This window comes from Tachysurus vachellii, chromosome 4, assembly GCF_030014155.1.
Source record: "Tachysurus vachellii isolate PV-2020 chromosome 4, HZAU_Pvac_v1, whole genome shotgun sequence".
Lineage (NCBI taxonomy): Eukaryota > Metazoa > Chordata > Actinopteri > Siluriformes > Bagridae > Tachysurus > Tachysurus vachellii.
The window spans coordinates 18,596,091-18,619,515 of record NC_083463.1 but is presented as its reverse complement, the minus strand read 5'-3'; the positions used below and the strand labels follow the sequence as shown (position 1 = coordinate 18,619,515).

At 38.3% G+C, this 23,425-nt stretch overlaps 2 protein-coding genes across 6 annotated transcripts in view; one reads left to right on the top strand and one right to left on the bottom strand.

Moving 5' to 3' along the window:
• Nucleotides 1-13,267: 13,267 nt before the first annotated feature.
• LOC132844583 (inhibin beta B chain) lies at nucleotides 13,268-16,689 on the bottom strand. The gene is made up of 2 exons (XM_060868166.1): nucleotides 16,005-16,689; nucleotides 13,268-15,270 (listed from the first exon to the last, which is right to left on the bottom strand). Exons 1-2 carry the CDS (start codon nucleotides 16,414-16,416, stop codon nucleotides 14,504-14,506), a joined length of 1,179 nt encoding a protein of 392 aa, XP_060724149.1. The 5' UTR covers nucleotides 16,417-16,689; the 3' UTR covers nucleotides 13,268-14,503.
• Nucleotides 16,690-22,153: 5,464 nt separating this feature from the next.
• The window catches only part of LOC132844581 (R3H domain-containing protein 2), a 53,120-nt gene continuing 51,848 nt past the window's right edge, over nucleotides 22,154-23,425 (top strand). For 4 of the 5 annotated variants that reach the window (XM_060868163.1, XM_060868161.1, XM_060868160.1 and 1 more), the window contains exon 1: nucleotides 22,154-22,603. The gene's annotated coding sequence lies outside the window, so the exon portion shown is untranslated. The remainder of the gene's footprint in view (nucleotides 22,604-23,425) is intronic. The other variant, XM_060868165.1, reaches the window with a different exon arrangement.

Here is a 23,425-nt window from a genome sequence, read left to right as displayed (position 1 = left end):
GTTGCCTGGGCTGTTGAATCAGGAGAAGGTCCTTTACAGTACACTTTCTTTGAATTACGTACTCTTACTACTTTCACAAGCTACAGTATCTGCACAAGATGGACTGTGGACCTCTAGTGGCAAAACAGTGTAGATCCATTTGATATTTTAAACAGTTACCCAAAAACAATGCTAGTCTTGGTGCCCTTAGCAGGCTTCCCCCTTCGCCTGAACTATATTCCAGCTCTCTTCAAAGCATCACATGTGCTTCTGGTTTATTTACTTTCTTTATTTACTTTCCTTGCTTCTTATTACCTTGAGGTTGCAATGATGACACGAAAAGTATTTACCAATTAGACACCTATTTTCACTGAAATATCACCTATTATTATGAATTCTTCCATTCTTGCATCCAGTGTTTCCAGTATTGGCTTCAGAACCACAGTGACCTTGACCAAGATTCAGAAGTTACTGTATACGAATGAATGAATTAATATACACATAAGTAGGCTGTTTACAGTTAATTATTAATATGAGGATATTTTAGTATACACAGTAAAAACAGTACTAGCTTGTTTTTTTACCATTACTTTGCAATGTCCTACACAATGAAAGTGATAGTAGTCACCTCCCTAGCTAGTGACAGTTGACGTTGGTGAGTTGTTTGGATTGCAGAGTGTGTGATGTAACTGTATAAATAAATCAGGTAACTGGGTCTAGAGTAATTGGATTAGCACAAAGCTTTGGAAGTTATTTCAAGTGGCTTTTTAAATGTGTTGTGGAAGGATACTAGCACAAACAGTCTTCATGTGACCTGCTGACTGTACACATGATTGTTGGTGTGTATTATATGGTTTATTTGCAATACTTTACCAGGCTATCAGAGAGATAGAGAACAGAGTGTTAGGTTTATATCTAGTCTATCTCTAAAGATTGGTGTGATGGCAAGAGGTTGTACTGGGTACAGTGCAAAGTATTTTGGTTGGAAGTATACAGGCTGGGAGAATCAATGTTTAGTAGATAGAAACAATTTTACTTGCCCAGAAACTTTTTGGCCATTGACTCACCAGCTGGTATTGATATACACATAGCACTTGATAGCCTTCACTGGACATAGACTTTGTCTGGACTCATTTTCATCATCCAGTTAATAGGTATATTGGTATACCACAGTGTCAACATATTTCATGCTACGTTTGGCCACAGAGTGACTGTGGTCTCCAACCCAGACATGGCATGAGATCAATACTGCATATAATTCACTGCCTTGACTGACTGAAACGTTGGCCAATAACCAATAAAAAATCTGTCAATAACAATAAATAAAACTCATAGCTGTAGATGTTGCCAACTGTGTGACTGCCCTGTCTATGAACTACACTGGACAGTGAGTTGTCTGATGTTTGCCAACAGATCAATTTCCACCTTAGCTAAACTACCTCCTTGTAAATTTGCCAATCCTTGTGATTGTGGACTGAAGTGAGACATTGACTGTAATTTTCTTTAGTCCTAGCACTTCCACATGCAAGATTACGGCAAGTCTATAGTTTTACAGCAATTGGCAGATGCTCTTATACCGAGCAACTTACATTTATACAGCTGAGCAAAAGGTTTAAGGACCTTGCTCAGGGGCCCAGGAGTGACAGATTGGTGGCCCTGGGATTTGAACTCACGACCTTCTGATCACTAGTCCAACACCTTAACCATTAAGCTACCATGTCCCCACTCGTATTATGTCCTGTTGATTCTGTCCCCACAGCAGCCAATCATCCAGAAATGGAGGTAAACTCAGACCCATGGAATTGCACACCTTGGTTTGCCAAAGCTATATAAAACAACAAAGGATGTCACTCTACTTATGTGATGGCAAAGAAATTGCTCGTATCCTACAGCAGTTATATTGTGAACATTCCTCCTTCAGATCTAAGGTCACAATGATTTGATTTCTTGGTTTAGAATGAAGAATGAATCGCAGATATATTAAGAATATATTTAGACTACTTAGATTCTGTCTGAATTATGGATCATACATTATTTTGAAAAGAGACTTGCATGATGCTCTGGAGCATGTATTATTGCCTGTTTCTACATTAGAGACAGAAACCTTATGCCCTAAAAATGTCCAGTTTGTATTAAAGATACAAAGGCAACAATCTCATGCTCCAGCTAATGTGTGGCAAAGACCTACTGTATACTACCTGATAACCTTTTGAAAGGTATTTTCAGTCTAAGATGTGTGGTGGATTACCACTATATTTAGCTGTGGATTGTGTTTGTATCTCTGTGTAGCTTATGGTGTTAAATTGTGCAGTGTAGTCTGCTATAAACCATGACTATCCCCTTTACACATTCATTTATTAATTGCAGTAACTTATGCAGACAACCCCCAACTGTTCTGAACATTGTGTATCCCTAAGATGAGTTTCTCAATGATTTGTAGCCGATGCAGGGAAGAAACTGTCTGTATCTGTGTAGTTATTACTGCAATATGACTGTAAAAATCTCCTGCAGGTGGTACCTAGAGTATAGTCTGACATTGATAAACATTTTACATAAAACTTTCCAGATATTTAAAGTTAATTGTTTCCTACTGACACAATGCACTTAGGGATTCCCTAACACCGAAATATCTCAATAAACAGCATCTCAACAGTTTCCATTGGGGCCAGTGGGCCAGTGTGATCAATGGGGGTTTGGGATCAAGTATGTAGGCTTTTGAGGATTAATCTATGATAAAAACAAATAGTTTGTACCTGGAGATGTCAAAATTCAACAGCAATGAGGGACCACAGCCTGCATGGATTGAGCAGGGGTTTCTAATTGTAGAAAGATGGCAAAGGAACAAAGAACAAGCACAGACAGTTTTGGTGTTTAATCCTTCTCAGATGTTCTTCTTCCCCTACATTCTTCCAATAGTGACATGATGACAGATATCTCTTTAGCTTCTTGACAACTCAGGCACTAATAATTTTTTCTGTATCTGTTGGGAATAAAGGCATGGGATATCTGTATTTTGCTAATAGAGTTATCTTGATAATCAGTAGCTTCATGCTTCATGTCCATTGTCTCATAAATGGAAAGAGGTATTCTTCGCTTTGAGGACAAGTAGCCCTAAGTAGTCCTGAGTGTCATGGTGATGAGAAGGTACCTTAGCTTTCATTTTTTTTATAATGAATACTTCAGACAGACCACTGTTGACGGAGAGAATATGGATAGTGTTATCCATTAAGGGCCTTTGACCTAAAAGCATTTCAGTGAAGATTAAGAAATTGGGTTAACTCTGATGGCTTTATGCTTTTAGTTCCTCCATCACGCCACAGGAACATTGGTATAAGCTAAACATTTATAACCTAAAACAAGGGTTTCTATGGGATTGTTTACTGTTGTCACAAGTAAATAGATTTGTTTTGTTTGTTGAAGCCACACAATGTATCATTAAGCACATCCTTATGGTGTTATCTTGGATCCTTCTAAGGATGGGCTATTAAAGGGAACTTTTACATCAGTTTATTTGTATTCTTGTATTTTGTACAGACTTGAATTAATTAGTTATTGGTGATGAAACTGTGCTGTAGACATTGTGAATGATATTTCCATGAGTCTCCTTCGATCATGGACTACCAACTGTTGCTCCACAGGTTCTTGGTATTGTAGTAGACAATTGTTGTTTTAAGTTATATTGCATATATTTTTGTCATGCAACACTTTTGAAATGTTTATAGCAGAGCAAAAACTCACATGTACCTTTTTAACCAGCCTGTTCCTGACTAATGAGACTATCTGTAGCTCAGTGTGTCATGTAAGAAACCTTTTAGTGCAGTACACTATGTGAGGATTAAAGGGATGGAAGATTAAGTGTTGTGTGAGAACACATGTGCAGGATTAGAGTAATTTAATGGGTCTGTGGGTTAGTGTGTCAGTGTTTCAGTGAGTCACTAGGTTTCCCTGGATTGTACATGTCTTTATATTAACCGCACATAGCAGTCCCTTTCCAGTTGCATATATTTTCACACTCAAAATGTGGACGTTTCCTTACACAGATAAACCTAGACAAACCTGCACACTAATGTAAAGAAACTAATGCATACCTCTTTCTCTACCTAACACAATGTATATGTATTGGGTCTTATTGAAATGCAGTTGCCCCACAATGGATTAGTGCTCTACCCAGGGTGCATTCCCACCACAGGTCCCATGGTTCTGCGAAAAGCTCCAGATATACAATCGCATACCTTCTGAGAATTTGCAAGATGTGTACCATTTTTTAAAGAAATCATAAGTTAGGAGGCAAAATATTTTTATTTTATTTCTTATGGAACTCAAGTTAATATGTAGGACATAACAGAATGGCACAATCATCAAACAAATCCTAACAAAAACAAAAATAAGGATAATCCCTGTTTAAAACTTTGCATACCTTTAGTTCTAAATATCGTGTATTGCCCATTATCATCAATGATGCCATTTAGTCTTTTGTAATAATCGTGCAATAGGTCCTAAAGTGGTATATATGCATATTCTTCTCGGCAAAATGCCTTCAGTTCCTTTTGGGTGTCTTGCACAAACTGCACATTTCCCCAAAGTGGATCAATGATATTAAGGTCAGGAGACTGTGATGGCCATTCCAGAACAGTCACCTTTTGATGCTGTAGCCATTGGAGGGTCAACCTTGCCTTGTGCTTTGGATCATTGTCATGTTGTGCAGCTTTCCTGCTGTAGAATGCAAATTGTCTGCCAGTATTTTCTGATAACATGCTGTATTCATCTTGCCATAACTTTTTACTACCTTCCCTGTGCCACTGGAGCTCACACAGCCTCACATAAGAGGTCCACCACCATGCTTTAGATTAGATTAGATAGATTAGATTCAACTTTATTGTCATTACACATGTACAAGTGTACAAAGCAACAAAATTCAGTCCTGCATCTAACCAGAAGTGCAATAAGCAGCAAGTGCAAGATGTACAGTATTTACAGTATGAACAAGATAATATACAGATGAATATGCTATGGACAAGATATACAGGTCGGGTGCTATAGACATGATATACTGTACAGAGTGTTATGTATTATATATTATATTGACAAATGTACGGGTGCTATTGACATATTATACAAGGGTTGGGGTGGGCGGTACCTCAGCAACCTCAAAAAGCTGTACCTCAGTCTACTGGTTTTTATCCGGAGACTCCTGAAGTTCCTACCAGAAGGAAAGGAGACAAACAGTCTATGAGCAGGGTGAGAGGAGTCTTTAAGAATGCTGCAAGCTCGATACAGAAAGCATTTTATTTCGACGTTCTCGGTGGCTGGAATTAGAGTTCCTTTTAATGCACTAGGCAGTTTTCACCACCTGTTGCAGTACTTTGTGATCTGAGGCTGTGCAGTTCCCATACCAAATAGTAACACAGCTTGTCAGGATGCTCTCAATTTCACAGCAATAAAACTTCACCAGGATGGCTGAAGACAGGCGATGTCTCTTCAGTGTCCTCAAGAATAACAGGTGCTGGTGCGCTTTCTTGACCAGGCTAGAGGTGTTAGTGGTCCAGGACAGGTACTTTGAGATGTGGATCCCAGGAATTTGAAGCTGGAGACACGTTCAACTGGCAACTCATTGATTTGGGCGTGCTTGCCTCCTCTGTCCCCCCTTGAAGTCCAAAATGAGCTCCATTGTTTTACTGTTGCTAAGGAGCAGTTTGTTGGTTGCGCACCATGTGGCCAGATGCTGTACCTCTTCCCTGTAGTCTGTCTCATCGTTGTTGGTGTTGAGGCCAATCATTGTGGTGTCAGCAAACTTGATTATGGAATTAGATCCATGCACAAGCCTGCAGTCGTGAGTGAAGTGGGAATAGATGAATGGGCTCAGCACACAACCCTGTGGTACACCTGTGTTAAGGGTGATGGCGGTAGAGCGGATGTGGCCTGACCTGGCATGCTGGGGTCTGTTGGTCAGAAAGTTCATAATACAGTGACAGAAGGAGGTGTTGATGCCAACTTTAGTGATTAGCTTGGAAGGGATGACGGTATTAAATGCTGGGCTAAAGTCCACAAAAAGCATTTGTGCATATGTGTTATTATTGTCCAGATGTGTGAGCACAGAGTGCAGTGCTATGGAGACTGCATCTTCTATGCTCCTATTGCTCCGGTAGACAAACTGATATGGGTCTAATGTGGGTGGAAGGCAGTTATTTAGGTGTACCAGGACTAGTCGCTCAAAGCACTTCATGATAATGGGTGTAAGTACTAATGGTAGTAGTCATTCATGCACATCAGGTTGGAGTGTTTTAGAACTGGGACAATGGAGGTGGATTTGAAGCATGTTGGCACAGTTGCTAGGGTAAGGGACAGGGTAAATAATGTCAGTAAAAACCCCTGCAAGCTGTTCTGCACATGCTCTAAGCACGGCAGCCTTGCATAAGTTGTTCTTGCCCAGTGCAGTATAGATGTCGGAGAAGGTGTGAGGGGCTGGTGGGATTCAGACACTCTGCTCCAGAAGCTGTGAGGCTTGTCTAGGCGCTGTCTTCAAGTTCCTGTTTTGTACATTGTGTTCAAGTACCTCTTTATTGTTCTCCTTGAAACAACAACACCAAGGTTTTCTAGAGCAACCTGTATTTCTGTCTAAGTTGTTTGTGGGTTTTTCTTTGCATCCCTTTGCAATTCTTCTAGCAGTAGTGGGTGAAATCTTTCTTGGTCTGCCTGACCGTGGCTTAGTGTTAACAGAACCTATTATTTTCCATCTCTTTATCATTGTACAAACTTTCGAGTACAGCTGTACAATGTCCCTCTCTAAGATAAAGCATTTACTGAAGAAAAACTAATTAAGAAATAGCTTGGAAAAACAGTGAGAACACATGCATTTCTTGTTTTTATCATGGAAAATAAAATGACATTACAATGCCTTACTCTTCACTTTCGACATTTGGTAGATGACTTGTGATTGGACAGTTATTATATTTCATGGACGTGAAGTCTGCACTGTTTGTCTGAACTTAGGTATAGCATATACTTCGAAGAAAAATAATGATGTGCACAGAATTTAAAGCATTGTAAAGTAAAATGCAAATCCTGGTAGTATTAATTAAATTTATATACAGATTTCTGTGAATTTGATTGGATTTCAATCGACACATTCCTGTTCTTGATATTTAGTGCTTTATTTGTGACATCTGTAATTATGTAATTAAGTATTATAAATACAACCTCCATGCATACTGCCCCAATGAGAGAAATTAGATTAAGATGAAAGTGTTTGCTTATAAAGTGTGTAATATATGTTATATTTGTGTAAATAAATGTTAATTTAAAAAAGAAAGTTGATGTTACATAATCATATTCTTTCTCTGTATAGGCGATAAGGTTTTCTGATTAACTGGTTGATCTCTAATATGTTTTGTCAACCCAGATATGAAATTAGAAAGTCCATGTAGGAATGAATGAGAAAGGCAAAAAATAAGATGAAAAATTGAAGAGTATTTTATATTCAGCCCCGATGTCAGGTTTTTGACCTGACAGTTGGACACCAGTTAGTCTCTATGTAAAACCCAGCTGTTTCATGAATGACTCCCTAAGGTGCTTCATCTGAACCAGTGTCTTTAGTAAGATGGCCTCCACTACTTGTACTAAATTCTGAATACCTGGAAGGTGGATGAGGCAGCAAGGATTAAAATATCAATAAACTGCAACCACTATACATACAACCACTATGTCTCTCACACACAATTTGGGAAGCTGCAACAAGCTTACAGTGTCATGTGCTGTTGTGCATTGGAAAATGGAAATGCTCGCAACTTGTGTCTAACCTTTGATCACTTAAAGCAGCTGACAAAGTCAGTAGGTTAAAACACTGCAGTTCCTTTTAAGGCTGTCCAGGTGCAAAGATTCTATACAATAGAAAATGAAAATATTTTCCACCATAATAAGTACTTTTTCTTTATAGAAAACGACTAGCTAGTAGAGAAAGTTTACAGTCAACATTACAGTCCTATGAGTTTAGACCAGCAGAGGTAAAGTAGGAATGCTGGTTTCTGCTATAAACTAAACAAAATAATTGATGTAAACGAATATTAAAATTGTTTTATCATCATTTTGATCTTGAACATGTTCAATGTCCCATTCTTCCACTCTGCATGCTTTAGGTGACTGCCTGTGGATTGGATATCCATGATGAGCAAGTTATTCTGCCAGGCAGTGGGGAACAGATGGAGCTCCAAGGCAAGTATCCATAGACTGCCTATAATTTCTACCTTAAACCAAGCATCATTCTCTCCTCCAAAGTTTGGCGATGGTTACACAATAGCAAATGTGTTCATACTGCTGAAATTACTGCAGAGATACAATGCTTAGGCATAAATCAAGACAGAAGACAGCCTAATTCTTTTTTTTATCTCACACAATGGCATGGAATACACAAGACTTTGCAATGAGATATTTGCAGCAGAGCCTTTAAGTCCTGTAAGTTGTGAGGTTGTGTCTCTATGGATCAAACTTGTTTGTCCAAAACAGTCCACAGATGCTTGATCAGACTAAGATTTGAAGGCAAAGTCAACACCTTCATCGTGTTCCTCAAACCATCCTCAAACAATTTTTGCAGTGTGACAGAGTGTTTTATCTTGCTGAAAGAGACCACTAGGGGATACTGTTGCCATTAAGGGGTGCACTTGGTCTGCAACAATGTTTAGTTTGGTAGTATGTGTCAAAGTAGCATTAAACTGAAAGCCAGGTCCTGAGGATTCCTAGCAGATTATTGCCCATAGTATCACACTGCATCCTCAGTCTTGGTGGTATGTGTCAAGGTAGCAACCACATGGATGCCGGGACCCAAGGTTTCCCAACACAACAGCCCAGAGAATCAACAGCCCACTGCCTCCTATATGTTGACAATAACATTCTCTGTGGGCCTTGGGCAGCCATGACCCAGTCACTGGTTTACTGTTTGTCTTTCTTTGGACCACTTTTTGTAAGTTATTCCTGTCCTGAAGAAAGCTGAAATCCCAGAGACATCAGCAACTACAGACCAGTATCACTTATTTTTTCTAAGAATGCCCTGCTTATAATCAACTGTTTCAGGATCTAGCACAGACTTTTTGACATGTGTTTTTTGTTTTCGGTTTGTGTTTTGTTTTTATGTTATGTTTAATGAATCTTGTTTTTTTTAGCTATCCTTGTATTTGGGTCTGAATTTTATCATGAAGACACCCCGGTTTTCTGACAAACTGTCTATCTCTCACAGAACAAGCTACAAGATCCCAACTGGTCTGGCTTAGACTAGCACATTCCACAGAGACTGAACTTTTGGTCAGGCAAGCTGTCACCTGTCCCTATCCTCCTCAACTTCTAGGCAGCGTTTGACAAATTCAACCCAAAGACTTTCCTGTCAACCCTCAGAATTCTTGGAATTTTTGGAGCAGCATGGGAATTGTTTGCTTCCTACCTGGAAGCTTGCTCATATTACGTAACATAGACAGGATTGACATCTGCTCCACGCAGACACTTCATTAGTGTCCCATTAGGCTCAGTACTTGGTCTTCTTTTTTCTCCCCCTATAATCACTCTCTTGGTGTATTTATGTCCTCGCCTGGGTTCTCTCATGCAGTGCTGATGGTATTCCCGGCTTCTGCTTGGATTTCAACATGATTGTCCGACATAATCATGGATGACGGCTCATCGGCTGAAATTCAATCCCAGCAACTCTGTACTGCTGTTCGTCGAAGGTAATTCATTCTCCCTTTCAGTCAACCTTGTGGTTACTATGGCTAATCAGTTGTCATTTTCCTTGCACATTTCTAGTTTGACATGTTCATGTCAGTTTCTTCTATACTACATCAGGAGGATTTGGCCATAGGCTGCTCAGGTGCTTGTTCAGTCCCTTGTCATTTCCAAACTGCACTACAGCAACTCTCTGTTGGCAGGTTTACCTCTGAGCACAATTGGGTGTCTGCAAATGATCCAGAATGCAGCTGTGTGACTTGTTTTTAACCTGCCTAAGATCTTCCACACCACCCCATTGCTGTGCTTCCTCCACTGGCTTCCAGTAGCTGTATGCATCAAAACACTGATGCTTGCCTACAAAGCCAAAAATGGACCAGCAGCCTCTAAACTCAAAGCATTACTCCTTGCACTGCACTATGCTCCCTCAGATCTTCTAGCACTGCTTGACTGGTCCCGCCATCTATCAGGGTACAAGGTAGGTATACATCGTGTCTGTACACTTGGCCCATTTTCCTGCCTTTCAACGCATCAAGAACTCATTGTTCACTTAATGCCTAATATATCCCACCCATTGACAAGTGCCATTATTGAAGAAAATCAGTGCTATTCATGTCACCTTTCAATGATTTTAATGTTCTACCACTTTCTGTACCTGTTCTCACATGAGTGCCAGTGTATGAGACTTTTGGGTGACTGAAGCCCTTGCTATGTTGAACTAGTCTTCATCAATCAGGTTGCTAACAGGAAGCCTGAGCTTGGTCTGGTTACTTTTTTCTCAACCTTCCACCATTATTAACAGAACTTTGCATACCAGCAGTGCTCATTGATAGATACAAACTTTTTTACAGACATTTCTGGATAAACTTGACATGTCTACTTCTGCTATCAAGAACTCCAAAGGTAATTGAATGGATTGAGCTCCACGAAGTTGCAAGTGAACACATTTGTTTGACTGTTTACTGGTACCTCATGGACATACGGGATTTTATGACTACATGATTTGAGGATTATTATCACTAGTCTCATGAGGTCATGCCAGGTCTATCAAAATCACATTTTCTTTCTATTTTTGTTTTTTTGATTTTAATAAAACATATTCATTTACATTTCAACCCTCCTGTGATCAAACCAAATCTATGCCCATGACTTGCTTCATCCACTTGCCACATGTTACCACAAGACTTGAAGCTACTTGGAGTGTGAGGTACAAGACACCATGAGTGAAATAAAAAATGTTGTTGCACTGCCTGTTTGACAGCTTGGTGTCCCTTGTAGTTTCCTGTACTGCCACATCATCCCATGAAGATTTCTTGTACTGAAGAATACAACTCAGGAAATTCCTTTGATTTACTGGGTTTCACCAAGTGAATATGATGTCTATGAATTTCCCCCAATTTTAATACTTGCCTTGCATGTCATAACCCTAGATTGGGAAGGTTATGGAATCCTAGCCTGAGACCATAGAGTGAAGTTAATGATCATGTGCATCATGGTCTATTGACAAAACCTAATACTCAGCAAAATAGCTGGCCATTATCGGAAAAAAAAGCGAGAAAGGTGTTCTTGCTGACCAGGGAGGAGCCTCCCCAGAAGGAGACCTTGTTGACAGTCAGCTGAGCCCATGTTACCTCAGAAAGACGATGACTTTAAACAGAGGTGCAACTGAGACTGCCCTGCATGAGGCCAGTGATATAACCTCTTCAGCTAAACCCGAGTCTGGTGACAAAACCACACCAGCCCAGCTTAAGGTCTGTGCTAAGGTGTCTACAGGTAAGCCAGATGCTGATAATGTGGCCTTTCCAGCCAAGCCAGAGGCCTTCTGAATCTCATTTTGTTTCTTTTAGAAAAATTACATTTAGAACCCCTTTCTGCACAAAGGTGTATTTTAATGTTCTTATACACCAACGACTGTTGGACACAAAGGCATTGAATGTTTTGCCCTCCACACACTACTCAATGCAAGTTTTCTTCCTTAGGAATTACATCATACTGTATGTGCATCTCAAATGAAGTGCTGCCTTACTTCTGTGCCAGATCACCTTTAAGATCTTTCAGAAATGGGAGAGAAACTTTAGGCACCATTGGACTATTTTAACACTTCACCTGATTCAACCTTTTGCAGAGGATGTGGCCATCAGCCCAACTTTCCCAGGTTTGCTCCACCTTTGCAAATGACATCTTCACTTGTTCTAGGAAATGCCAGCCTCATGTTAAACTGCCACCCCATCTGGACCATGCAGTCATGCTTTGGAAGCCACAATTTTAAGAGGGGGAATTCTGATACAAATTCCTCATCTCACATGGATGCTCTTTGTTCTGAATTCACATGCTTCTTTATGGCCATGTGCAGTTGCTCTGATAATAGTCTTGTCCTGTCATTTTGTTTCCTTACTGTGGCCAGGTGTTCTGTGTTAAGTCTTTATATACCCTGTCTAAGTTTGTACAGTTACCTGTCTTATTTATTACTGATGGATGGATTACCCTTTTACCATTCTATAGCCATAATAAACACCACACCGATTTTGGCTACTTGTGCTTCATCCAATGACTGCATATGGAAATGTGCTACAATTATTAGGTGCAGGTAAACATATACCTAATCATTATAGAACAAGGTGTAAAAGTGTTCCTGAAGGGTTTTTTGGAAGTGTTAGCAAAATTTATTAATAGATTATATAGATTTTCTGGGATGTCCCATATTAGTAAGCTTGGTATTAAATAATCGGATGATAAAAAACTGTACTGATAAAGCCATATGTATTTTATTAACCCCTTAAATTCTTAAAAACTTTGTAACAGCAAGGGCACAGGCAAGCCTTTTGCATAGTGCATTAGCTGTGGCAAGTGCATTAGCTGGTGACAGGCAGACCCCAATAAGCCTTAGTTTAGTGGCAGGTCACCTAAGAACATAATTTGCTCCCTGAATAATGAGCCTGGACATATAAAACCTCTTTGCTCTACTTTCTAGAATGTGCTGTGATTATCATTCAGTGGCAGTTGACTCAGAAGCCATGTATTTTACTCAATACTCTACAAATGTCAGTATTAGTCATTTTTTCTTAAAGATTTAAACATATTTCACAGTGGGTTTTAAAAAAAATAGATGAATGTTTACTTGGCAAATATAGACGGTCCATAAAAAACTAATTCAGGTGTTTGCCCAAGTAAACACTCTCTTTACCTTTCAGACATTATTGATTTTAAGGCCTTTAAATCAATAACAGCGCATATACAGTTACCAACTTCTTTATTTTAATGAAACTCCTTTTAATATTTTTGTAACCCAAAAAAAAACTTCTGGACCAGTTATCACATCACATTAGATTCTTCAGATTAAAAAATATGATAGAATTTTTCAATATATAGTTTTTAAATTTTCAGAAAAATAATAAACTAACAAAAAAAAAATGAATATATCAATTTTGTCTTAATAAGTAAAAGATTTATTTCTTTGAAATAGAAAAAAATCAATAAAATTACAATATAAAGTACAAGATTTTCAAAATATAATCATATGTATATATAATTTAAAAAAATAACATTCTTACAAAATTATATAAATTATAATAAAAATGAATGGCTTTTCTGAAAACTTAACTTACAATATTGCCATTTAGATATAAGTTACTGTGTATTTACCAATACTGCAGGAAATGGAAAAACATAATTATATACATATATGAATTATTGAAAAACAATAAAAAAAGAAAAGTATTTAAATTATTAAATTCTGACAGATAAAGTGCAGCCTCAAACATGAAAAAAGCTTTCCTGGAAATCCTACATGTTTTCAGTTCAAACATGAAAGTTATAAAGGCAGAAGTTACATAAGCCTAGCATTAGAAAGACTTTGTTCTTTTACTGTGGCCCTGATGGTGAAATCAAGAGAAGTGTAAACATGGAATATGAAGCAAATGATGATGCCACATCCCCATCTGAATATGTTTTAGGACAGGAAGTGCTTTAAAAATAAATGAAAAGACAACTTGTTGCAAACTATGTGGATGTGATATTTTGTCTTTTGTGGTCGGTAAAAAGTTTCTGCATTGGATTTTAGAATGAATTCAATTTTTTGCCTAAAACAAACAAAATCTAAAAATCTAACCAATATCAATTCAAAAGTAACATATGTAAAGAAAAGTCTTAAGTTAATATAATTGACTAAAACATATCAAACACATGCACACACACACACACACACACACACACACACACACACTCAGACACCATTTACTAATGCTTAACGTAACCAAAACAGTAGCTAAAAAGCTTTGAGAACTTTGGTAAAACATATCATGTTTATACTAGATATGCAGATTTAGATATAATCTAATATATATCTAAGCTTTACATTCCAACAGCAAGCAAACATTAGTATGGTAAATCACATTTACCATAATGTCTTCTTAGACCTTCATTTCAGCATGTGGCAATAATTAAATGTTTACCCATCTCATTGGGTAACCAAGCAGAGGTCAGGCCAGTGGCCTCAGATGAAAACTAAACAAACAATACAGTGAAAAATATTGGAGCCTCCAATTGTTATAGAGGTGTCAATTCAGTTGCAAATATATATTTCTTAAATGCAATAAGAATATTGCATATATATATACATCTTGCATTAAAGGGAGTAAAGAACAGGATGCTTTCCTAGTCATTTATAAATTCTGTTCATCTGGATTGCTTTATACTATTACTGTATATAATGTTTCTCTGGGTATTTGAATGTGTATTTACGATCTCAAAAACTTTCTCTGGAATATTTATGGTAAAAATGCCCTTTTGCAACATAGACTTCTTGCTAACACTCCTTATATGTTTATGTGCACCCACAGGACTCCACAATCATGTCAGGCACATCAGTCTTCACAATACTGTGCTGTGAGTTAAAATAGACCATAGAGAGTGGACGCCTCTGAATGGGAACACAGCAGGATGAGACAGCCGTGTGAATGCCATTGGCCTTCAGCTGGCTGAACACTGTGGCATGGAAGGAGGAAGCGATGCCTGGTGAACCAGCCAGGTGTTGTGGGCACTGGCCCATACAGTAGTTCATATGATAGCCCTCAGGTGCAATGATCCAGTCTTGCCACTGGATGTCTTGAAACTTGATGTAGAAGTCCTTCTTGCAGCAGACGCTGACATCATCACCGCAGCTCAGAGAGCGCTTTCTCACTGTGTGCTTGGGGTCATCATCACGGAGCTGTACCTGTGCCACCAGGTAGGACCTCTGGGATGCATCAACACCACTCTGTCTGCACAGGTTTTGGCCTCCCACGTTGCAGTGCACTTCCAGCTGCAAACTCTGCTCCCCACCATCCAGAAAGGCCTGCATGGTGCGGGTGATAGGGAAGCTTTGCCATCCACCCTGTGCTACCTCAATGCTGCGTTGGAGCAGGAGGGTCCGGTTGCCATTGTTTCCATCTGACAAGTACACCTGGGCAGAGACACGGCTAGCCAGGGAGGAACTGTTGGCTGGGTGCACATAGACCCATAGAGAAGACTGTAGCACCTGAATGTGTCGACCTTGCTCCTGCAGAAACTGGAAGGTCAAGATGGAGTTGATACCTTTGGAATCCAAATCATCTAGAAATGAAGTGAAAGCAAGGATTCAGGATTAAGAGGACAAAAAAAATGGATGGCTCTTTATGAAACTTGGAAGTAAGAAACAGTAAAAGTTTTGAATGGAATTATAAAAATATACAGTGTATCCATTTATTTTGTTTATTGTACTATTTTTGACAAATACAGAAGGAATCGTCAGCATGAAAATTTACAGAATCAGCTTCATTTGTTTCAGAGCTGGGTTACATGAACAAGTCAGTTAAACACTGGAGATTTGTTATTTAGTGCTGATCTGTGACTCTGCAGTAAATTTTAAAGACTGTCTTTGTGGAGTGTTTCTCTATCAGAATCCCTTGAAAAATACATATTTGCTGCATCAAAACAGTTAAAAAAATATATATAAAAATGTAAAAGATCAAAGATCTCGTATGTCAAACTATTACACATTGTCTACTACAAGAATATTACATAAGTAGACTATGTAAGAACATCTGAAACTAACTACTGAGTGAATTGGCGTATCTAAATAGTATACCTACTAAACTATACAAATCTGTGCGCTATAAAGTATTTAATACTTTTGCAACAAGGGGGCTATATGATCTTCCAAAGAAACCTTAATAACAAAAGTGTATAGCTGCGTATGAAACATTACTGACATAATGACACTAAATAGTATTGGTTTTAGTATTACATAACAATATGCTGGTTTCTAAACTAAATTAAACTAAACTAAACTAAATGAAACTCCTTACCGATATTTGCAAAACTGACTATCTCATACGCCTGGTCTGTGTGCTGTACGCTTGCCAGGTTGTTCTCCAGCTCCACTGTTCCATCCGCTCTCACGCGTCCCGCATGCAGCTTGCGCAAAGCTGTGGCGAGGGCGGCACGCGGCAACGTCTGGGTGATGTTGGGTCTCTCCCGCAAGTGAAGCTTGCTCAGAATCTGCTTTTTGGCAAGTTCGATGAGGAATTGCTCCTCCGAACCCTTGACTATCTGTTGAACGCCGCATGTCGTGCAGCCAGTCACCCCTCCAAGGCCTTCGGGCACTAGTGCGCTCAGCAACACGAGCGAAGTGACCACAAATCCGCGCCACCCATCACCACACAGGTACGCCCAGACGGCTGGATAGGCAAAAGAAGTTGGTGCCAAAGCTGACCACATGTTAGAGTCTTTTTGACTTCAGGACCTTTAGTATTCTCTATGATGGGGCAGAGAAGAGGTGATGCTGTCGCTAGAAGGCGACTGTCACGCGCCGCTGAATGCGGAGGCCGGTTTGTAGCAGAGGCAGAGAGTAAAGCTGGGGTAATCCACCAAAAGTTATGACACGTCCAATGAGCGCACCAATGAACGAGTCAGGACGCTCCAATGGGCGCGCACGTACGCACGCGAATCCTCACACAGAGAGGTGCACACACACACAGACACACACGCACACACACACCCACACACACACACAGAGAGAGAGAGAGAGAGAGAGAGAGAGAGAGAGAGAGAGAGAGAGAGAGAGAGAGATGTAATAAAAGTTACTACTAATATGGCCTTTTAGTACGTGCCATATAACCACACTAGCTGGCCTATATACTGGCTCCTAGTCAGCGCATCACTGAAAACAGACAGAGAGAGACAGAGTGAGAGAGAGAGTGAGAGAGAGAGAGAGAGAGAGAAGTCCAGAGCTCATGATCTTTGTCCCAATGACCTCCATCCTGCCACACATCCAAACCAAACACAACTTTACGAAAGCATGCGGAAGCACGTGTTGTAAATATCATGCAATCGGCTGTTCACCTCCATGGGAAAGAATAGACCTAATCTAATGGTTTTCAGGGTCGCGGAATGGAGGTAGCTATTTTTAAATGGATTGTTTGTTGCTAAAACCGTGACTTAAACACCATTAATGTGCTTTTTTTTTTTGCACAAAGCACTTTCCACATGTCGACTTACACGTTTAATTAACCTTAATATTAAGTGTAAGCATGTATGTCAAATGTTTCTATCCCTTAATGAAGGGATTAGAACTCAAAACTAACAACAGTCCAGTTTTCCTAAAAAGCCCAGTCGCCACCTAGCAGCAGGATCATGGAGGTGCAAAAGATCTGGGACACGAGAGCAACAGGTGTTAAGTGTTTTGTATTATTTATTTAGGCTGTAGAAATTAAAGTCCATGGATAAAACACCAATTTCTGAGTCGTCAAGCAATAGACTATATTTACATTTGACATTTTAAACTGAAAGCTTTTCAGAGACACAGGAACTCCCCATCCCAACATACACACACACACACACACCAAAAAAAAAAGACCTGTGTACCTTCAGGACAATCTATTAAGAGAAGCAAACAGATATTTCCAGGAATAGTTAACAAAAATACACCGAGGGCATCTATTAACCCCACCTTCATCAGAACTCCATAGTGGTAAGTATAGCAATGAGAGAGAGAGAGAGAGAGAGAGAGAGAGAGAGAGATGAAACATATTTCAATTCAATTATTCAAATAAGAATTTGTTCAAAAATTGAGATCCCAGTAGAAAACCACATTCCACTAGATTAGATTCTGCACATTTTTTTTTCATTTGTTTTTCAAAATAACCAGCTTCAATAATACAAATAGAAAACTGTAACTTTTTGAAAACAGGAAAAACGTTTTGGACACAGCTTTCTAGAGCATTTAATGTCCATTTATGCACCTTATATCATTGTATCCACATTTCCAGGTGAAATATACACATTAAATTTGCAAAATATTAGGGATATCATCTCAGTGACAAAAATATACAGTTTAATGGTATTTTTTCTGAGAGTGTAATTTTTTTATATCTATTTTTTTTTTGTAACTTTACACAAACGCATGAATCATGCAATCATGAAGTAGTGAGTTAACCTGTACCTTGGACTGAACAAGAACATGATCTGGATTTTACAGGTGGCCTCATATGCACGCTGTTGACTGTGGAGCAAAGGTCACAAGAAACTTCCAACTAAGAGACCCATTAGCCTTCAAATATAGCTGGTGTAATAAACTGTCTGGAAGATGTCTAGGTTATGATGTCACTTTTATTGTTGTCCATTCATCATAGTTATTAATAAAACAGCACACTTACAATAGATGTAACCAAATGTGTATTAGCTGATTATACATTATTTTATTTTTGAAGAATATGTATAGGCTAATGATAATGTATGAATGATTCTAAAAAACTTTACTTTTTTATTTTGAAATAAATACCAAAAAGGTATAAGCATTAAAATTAAATCAAACATTTTTTTCTGTCATGTTAATATTTAGAAGGCAGAACCCTGTTAATATGTTGGAGATCAAAGATTGTTCCTCTTCTGCTCTGACACATAAAGCTGATTTAATAGGAAAAAGAACTCATTTAATAAGTGATGAGGCGAATTAAGCACATTGTGAAGTCAGGGGAAACCATGATGTCTAAGGAGGTATGTCAGAGCAGAAGTTGGTGAACCAGATGTCATAACAAGATGTCACTGTGCCTTATGGTGTGCAGTGTGAGTTCACTTCTAAGGTACAAGCAGCAAAACCTTGATAATTTTTTTAGGGAAAGAAAAAGAATTTCACAGAAAGATGATGTAAACACACAACACAGAAATGAAGAATACATGCCATGTTCTTCCATATAGAAACAAATGAATTATAGTAGAATAAAAAAAGCACAAAAACAGGAGAATCAAACATGTCTAAAGGTTCAGCACAGACATTTTACATAGAGTACACATTTCAAGAAAAATAACCTGCAGTCCACTAAAGCTTTTACAATGGTATGGCTATTTGAACGTCTGTAATAAATAGATAGACCACGAGGTGGCGCTACACAGAAGTACAAAGAAGCTTGGGTGAAGATGAAATCCCTGAAACACCCAAAACAAAGCTCTTTAGGGTGCTTTCACAAATATAATTCAATTTGCATAAACAGAATCTGATCAGATTTTATACTTTTGGTTAACTATTTGCTTGGTTTGGACACTGCATATAATTATGTCTTTTATGCCACCCACCGTGGGGTTTTGAATGTTTTATACTTGTTTAGTTGAGTGTTTTTAGAAGTGTCAAGTCAAGTCAAGTTTATTTATAAAGCACCTTTTTTTTAAACAACAAGTGTTTGTCAAAGTGCTGTACATACAGAAAGTACACATGGTTTATTAATACAAACACACAAATAAAAGAAAAAATACTTAAGACACAATAAGACAATAAAAGAAAGCAAGCAGCTCTCACATGGCATCGTATGCCAGACTGTAAAAATAAGTTTTTAGGGCAGATTTAAAGACCTCAAGTGTTTGAGCCTGTCTAATATAGTGTGAGTGTGATCCAGGAAATCAAGAGGGACACAAACATCTAGAACATAAGATAAATGTGGCTTTGCACTTAATTAAGTGAATGTTAAGTGAGAGGAGTAACTTCCTTCTATAATATCACTGATTTTTATATACTCAAATTTTTATGTATTAGCATAAATAAACATAAATATAATAAAAATAATATTTGGGATTTGTTGTTCTTTACAGTTTTGTTTGTGTTGAAATATTGTTATTATGTGTGTATTATTTATTATAGATCTCGCAACACAAGTGAAATGGCTCCTACACAAAGCATATAATACAGTGGAAAATTTAAATAATCTAAAAAAAACATTTTTACACAGCTGACACTAGACATTTTCGTGCAATACAGGGGAAAAAAGAACAATCTATATTTATTTTAGCCGAAAGAGAAACAAAACAAGAAAACTAAAAAATTTCTCCAGCAAGTCAGACTATGCTTTCCAGCTGTGTCTATGAAACTGATATAGATTGCATCACCTCATCTCTCTCTGTAGTGCTATGGAACACCTAGAGTCTGGATGAGAATTTCAACCTTCTAAAATCATTTTAGCCAATACAGCACTTTAGTTAAAAGAAACCAAGACAGAACAAAGTTTTCATTTTCATCTGTCTGTGACAACATTTTATTGTAGCGGTCCTGCTAAATTCACTGTCATATGTTTCCTGCATAAAATTAGCAAGAAGAAAAAGTCACCAACCATATTGTTCAAAATTGCATTTAAACTAATGCATAAAGTTTAAAATAATTGTTTATCAATTGCCACAGTATAGTAGATTTTCTACCTCTACACTGGATAGTTAAAAAGAAAAAGTGAGGAAATATTAAGAGTCTATCAAACTTCTGTATTCATTACACAGTTCATGTTAAATAAATGACTACATGAATTAATCTAGAAATCTATTATATACACTTACAAGTCAAACATTTCAGTTAATGTTAACATCAAACCTCATAAATAACATGAACCCCAAACACTTGAACACTGCATGGCTGTTGGTGTCAGATTGGCTGTTTTAAGTATTTGAGAAGCTAGTGAACTCCAGAGATTTTCCACTTACAGCAGTCACTAGAGTTTATACAGGATGGTGTGAAAAACAAATAAGCAAAAAAACAAAAACAACAACAACAAAAAAAAAAATCTAGAGGTGGATTGACAGCAACAGCAGAAGACCAAATCGGCTTCTCCTCTTGTCAGCGACAAAGAGGAATCAAGGGCTATAATGGGCACATGCTCACCAAAACTGGATAACCAGAGATTGTTAAAACCTCACCTGGTCTATTTCCAACAACCATGCCACAAAGTCAATATCCTAAGATCACATTTTTTCCCTTTGAGGTGACGATAATCTGTAGCTCTTGACCTGCATTTACATGAGTTTCTGCAATGTGCTTCTGACACACAATTTGCTGATTAAATAACTGCATTGATGAGGAGGTGTACCTATTAAAGTGACCAGTTAAAGTGCGCAATGCAACAAAAGTGAATAAACCTGGCACCTGTGATCACTGACCCTCAAGTTATAAATCCTGTGCTCACTGAAACAAAATTGAGTACCAAATTGATTTCCAACTTGCATGAGCTAAAACAGAACATAAAACAGAACATATCCAATTTTCTCTGAATCATGGTTCCACATTAAAAGGAATTGCCATAGGAATAAAAAAAAAATCTGATTCCACAGATCGGAAGGTCAACTAAAAATCAGTTGAAATACTAAATACTGTTACAGAAGTAATCAGGAGGCATAAAACGTGCCATATCACCACTAATCAGAACTTCAGTTCTATACCACAGTGAATGCAAAGTCCTGACTATGAAGAATGGAGGTGGGAGTGCACACATCGGTGGACATATGAAGTATTTGTGGGTAAAAAAGGATTTGAATTTTAACTAAAGGTGCACTGACTTTTTGCATTGAGTTCCTATTGTGGGGCTTTCACTGGTTCATCAGTTGTTCTTCCTTGAACCACTTTTGGTAGGTACTGACCACTTCATAATGGGAACACACCAAAAAACAAAACAAAAAAAAAAACAGTCACTGAACCAGTCATCTAGCCATCACAATGTGGCCAGGCCTTGAAATTGTACCTGCATTCTAGACAATTGTATACTTCCAACTTTATGGAGACATTTTTCGGATGAACAAATGGGTGTGATGTTCAGGTGTCCACGTACTTCTGGACATATAGCATGTAAACAGACATATAAAAACATGTTCTTGAAGTGAAAGTTTGTAAAGTTTACATTTGTAAGGTAGAAATTAGACTAATTCGAATACAAAGCACACATAAAGTCAGTTTTTCGTTTAAATTCATTATTTTTTCCATTAACGTTTTATTATATTACACTTAATTAGCAGCATTTGCTAGTTTGTTGACATCGTAATACAACTGTTGTAAGTATATATGTGTGTGTGTGTGTGTGTGTGTGTGTGTGTGTGTGTGTGTGTGTGTGTGTGTGTGTGTGTGTGTGTGTGTGTGTGTGTGTGTGTGTGTGTATATCTATATATGTCGTACAGCGCGCGTCTGACAGCGCCGGAGATGTGAAAGTAGCTAAGTTAAGTTAGGCTAAGCTAAAATAAGCTAAGCTAAACTAGATGTTGATAGCGGCTCTCTCAGCATTAACTAACCGCTGTTGACTAGCGTGCTTAGCTACCGGTCAGTGAGAGTCACCCAGCAACCTGGTGTGCACGAGCTGCAGTTTGACAGCACAGGCTGTTATTCACTGGACAGACAGACAGACAGACAGACAGACATGCACATAAGTGCTGAAAGCATTTAGCTCTCTGAATGAAACACCCGCACGCTGGCATTTTGTGACTATTACGTCTCGCATGCTGTAATAAGCTACCGATAAGTTAAAGATCCGGTGTTAGAGATCTAAGGCTAGACAAACTAGACGGACAAATCAAAACTAGCTAACATTTTAATCAACCGGTGTCGAAGCTCAATATATAACGGAGGAGTTTGACGTTTCGCTGCTTTGAATGTACACGTAAATACACGGTAAGTTAACACAAGTTTATCCCCAGTGACTCGTGTTTCCCATTGATACGTATGTAACGTTGTAGTAATGTAACTCGCTAACTAACCCGTTGCTTGCTTCAAACTCGGCTATAGCTACGGCTAACTGGCTAGTTAACTAGCAGGCGCTCTGACCTGTTTATTGAACACGGCACAAGGCTAATTAGTTAGCTAGCAGTCTCGCTAGCGTGATACAGCGTAGCTAAAAGAAATGTTTGCCTGTTTATGGGCTGTAAACGTTATTCATACGTTTGTTTTCAACCTTTTGTCACCGTATGTATAGTATCATTAGGGAAACAGGCGTTTTGTTTCGGTGGATATCGTTTTCATGTAGTGTAGCTAAGAAGGCTAATCTACTAATATTAGCTGTATATCATAGCTGTGTTTTCAGTATGATGGGTTTGTCGCATCCACGATGAGAGACAGAAAGAGCTCCTGGTTTCATCTCACACTGTGAATAATCACTCACAGGCCAACATAATCACGCTCTGGTGACAAATGAGAAGCTTGCAAAGTTTCCCCAATTAATATTTTACAGATTTTTCTTTAAATACATTATACTTGGTTGATATGAACCTTGTTGATTTTCTATGCAGCAGTTTTATTAAATGCTGAGTGAACTGATCTGTAGCACTGTTCTCTCTCTGTCGTGATTGAGTCTAGACCAGGGGGAGTCAGATAACATTTGTAAGGGTTCAGTTACATAACATTGCTTTGGACATGTCTGATAGTGTCTAATATAACTAGAATGTTGACAATATTTAATCAACCTGGTGGATAAATGTTTGATTATTAGTAATTGCC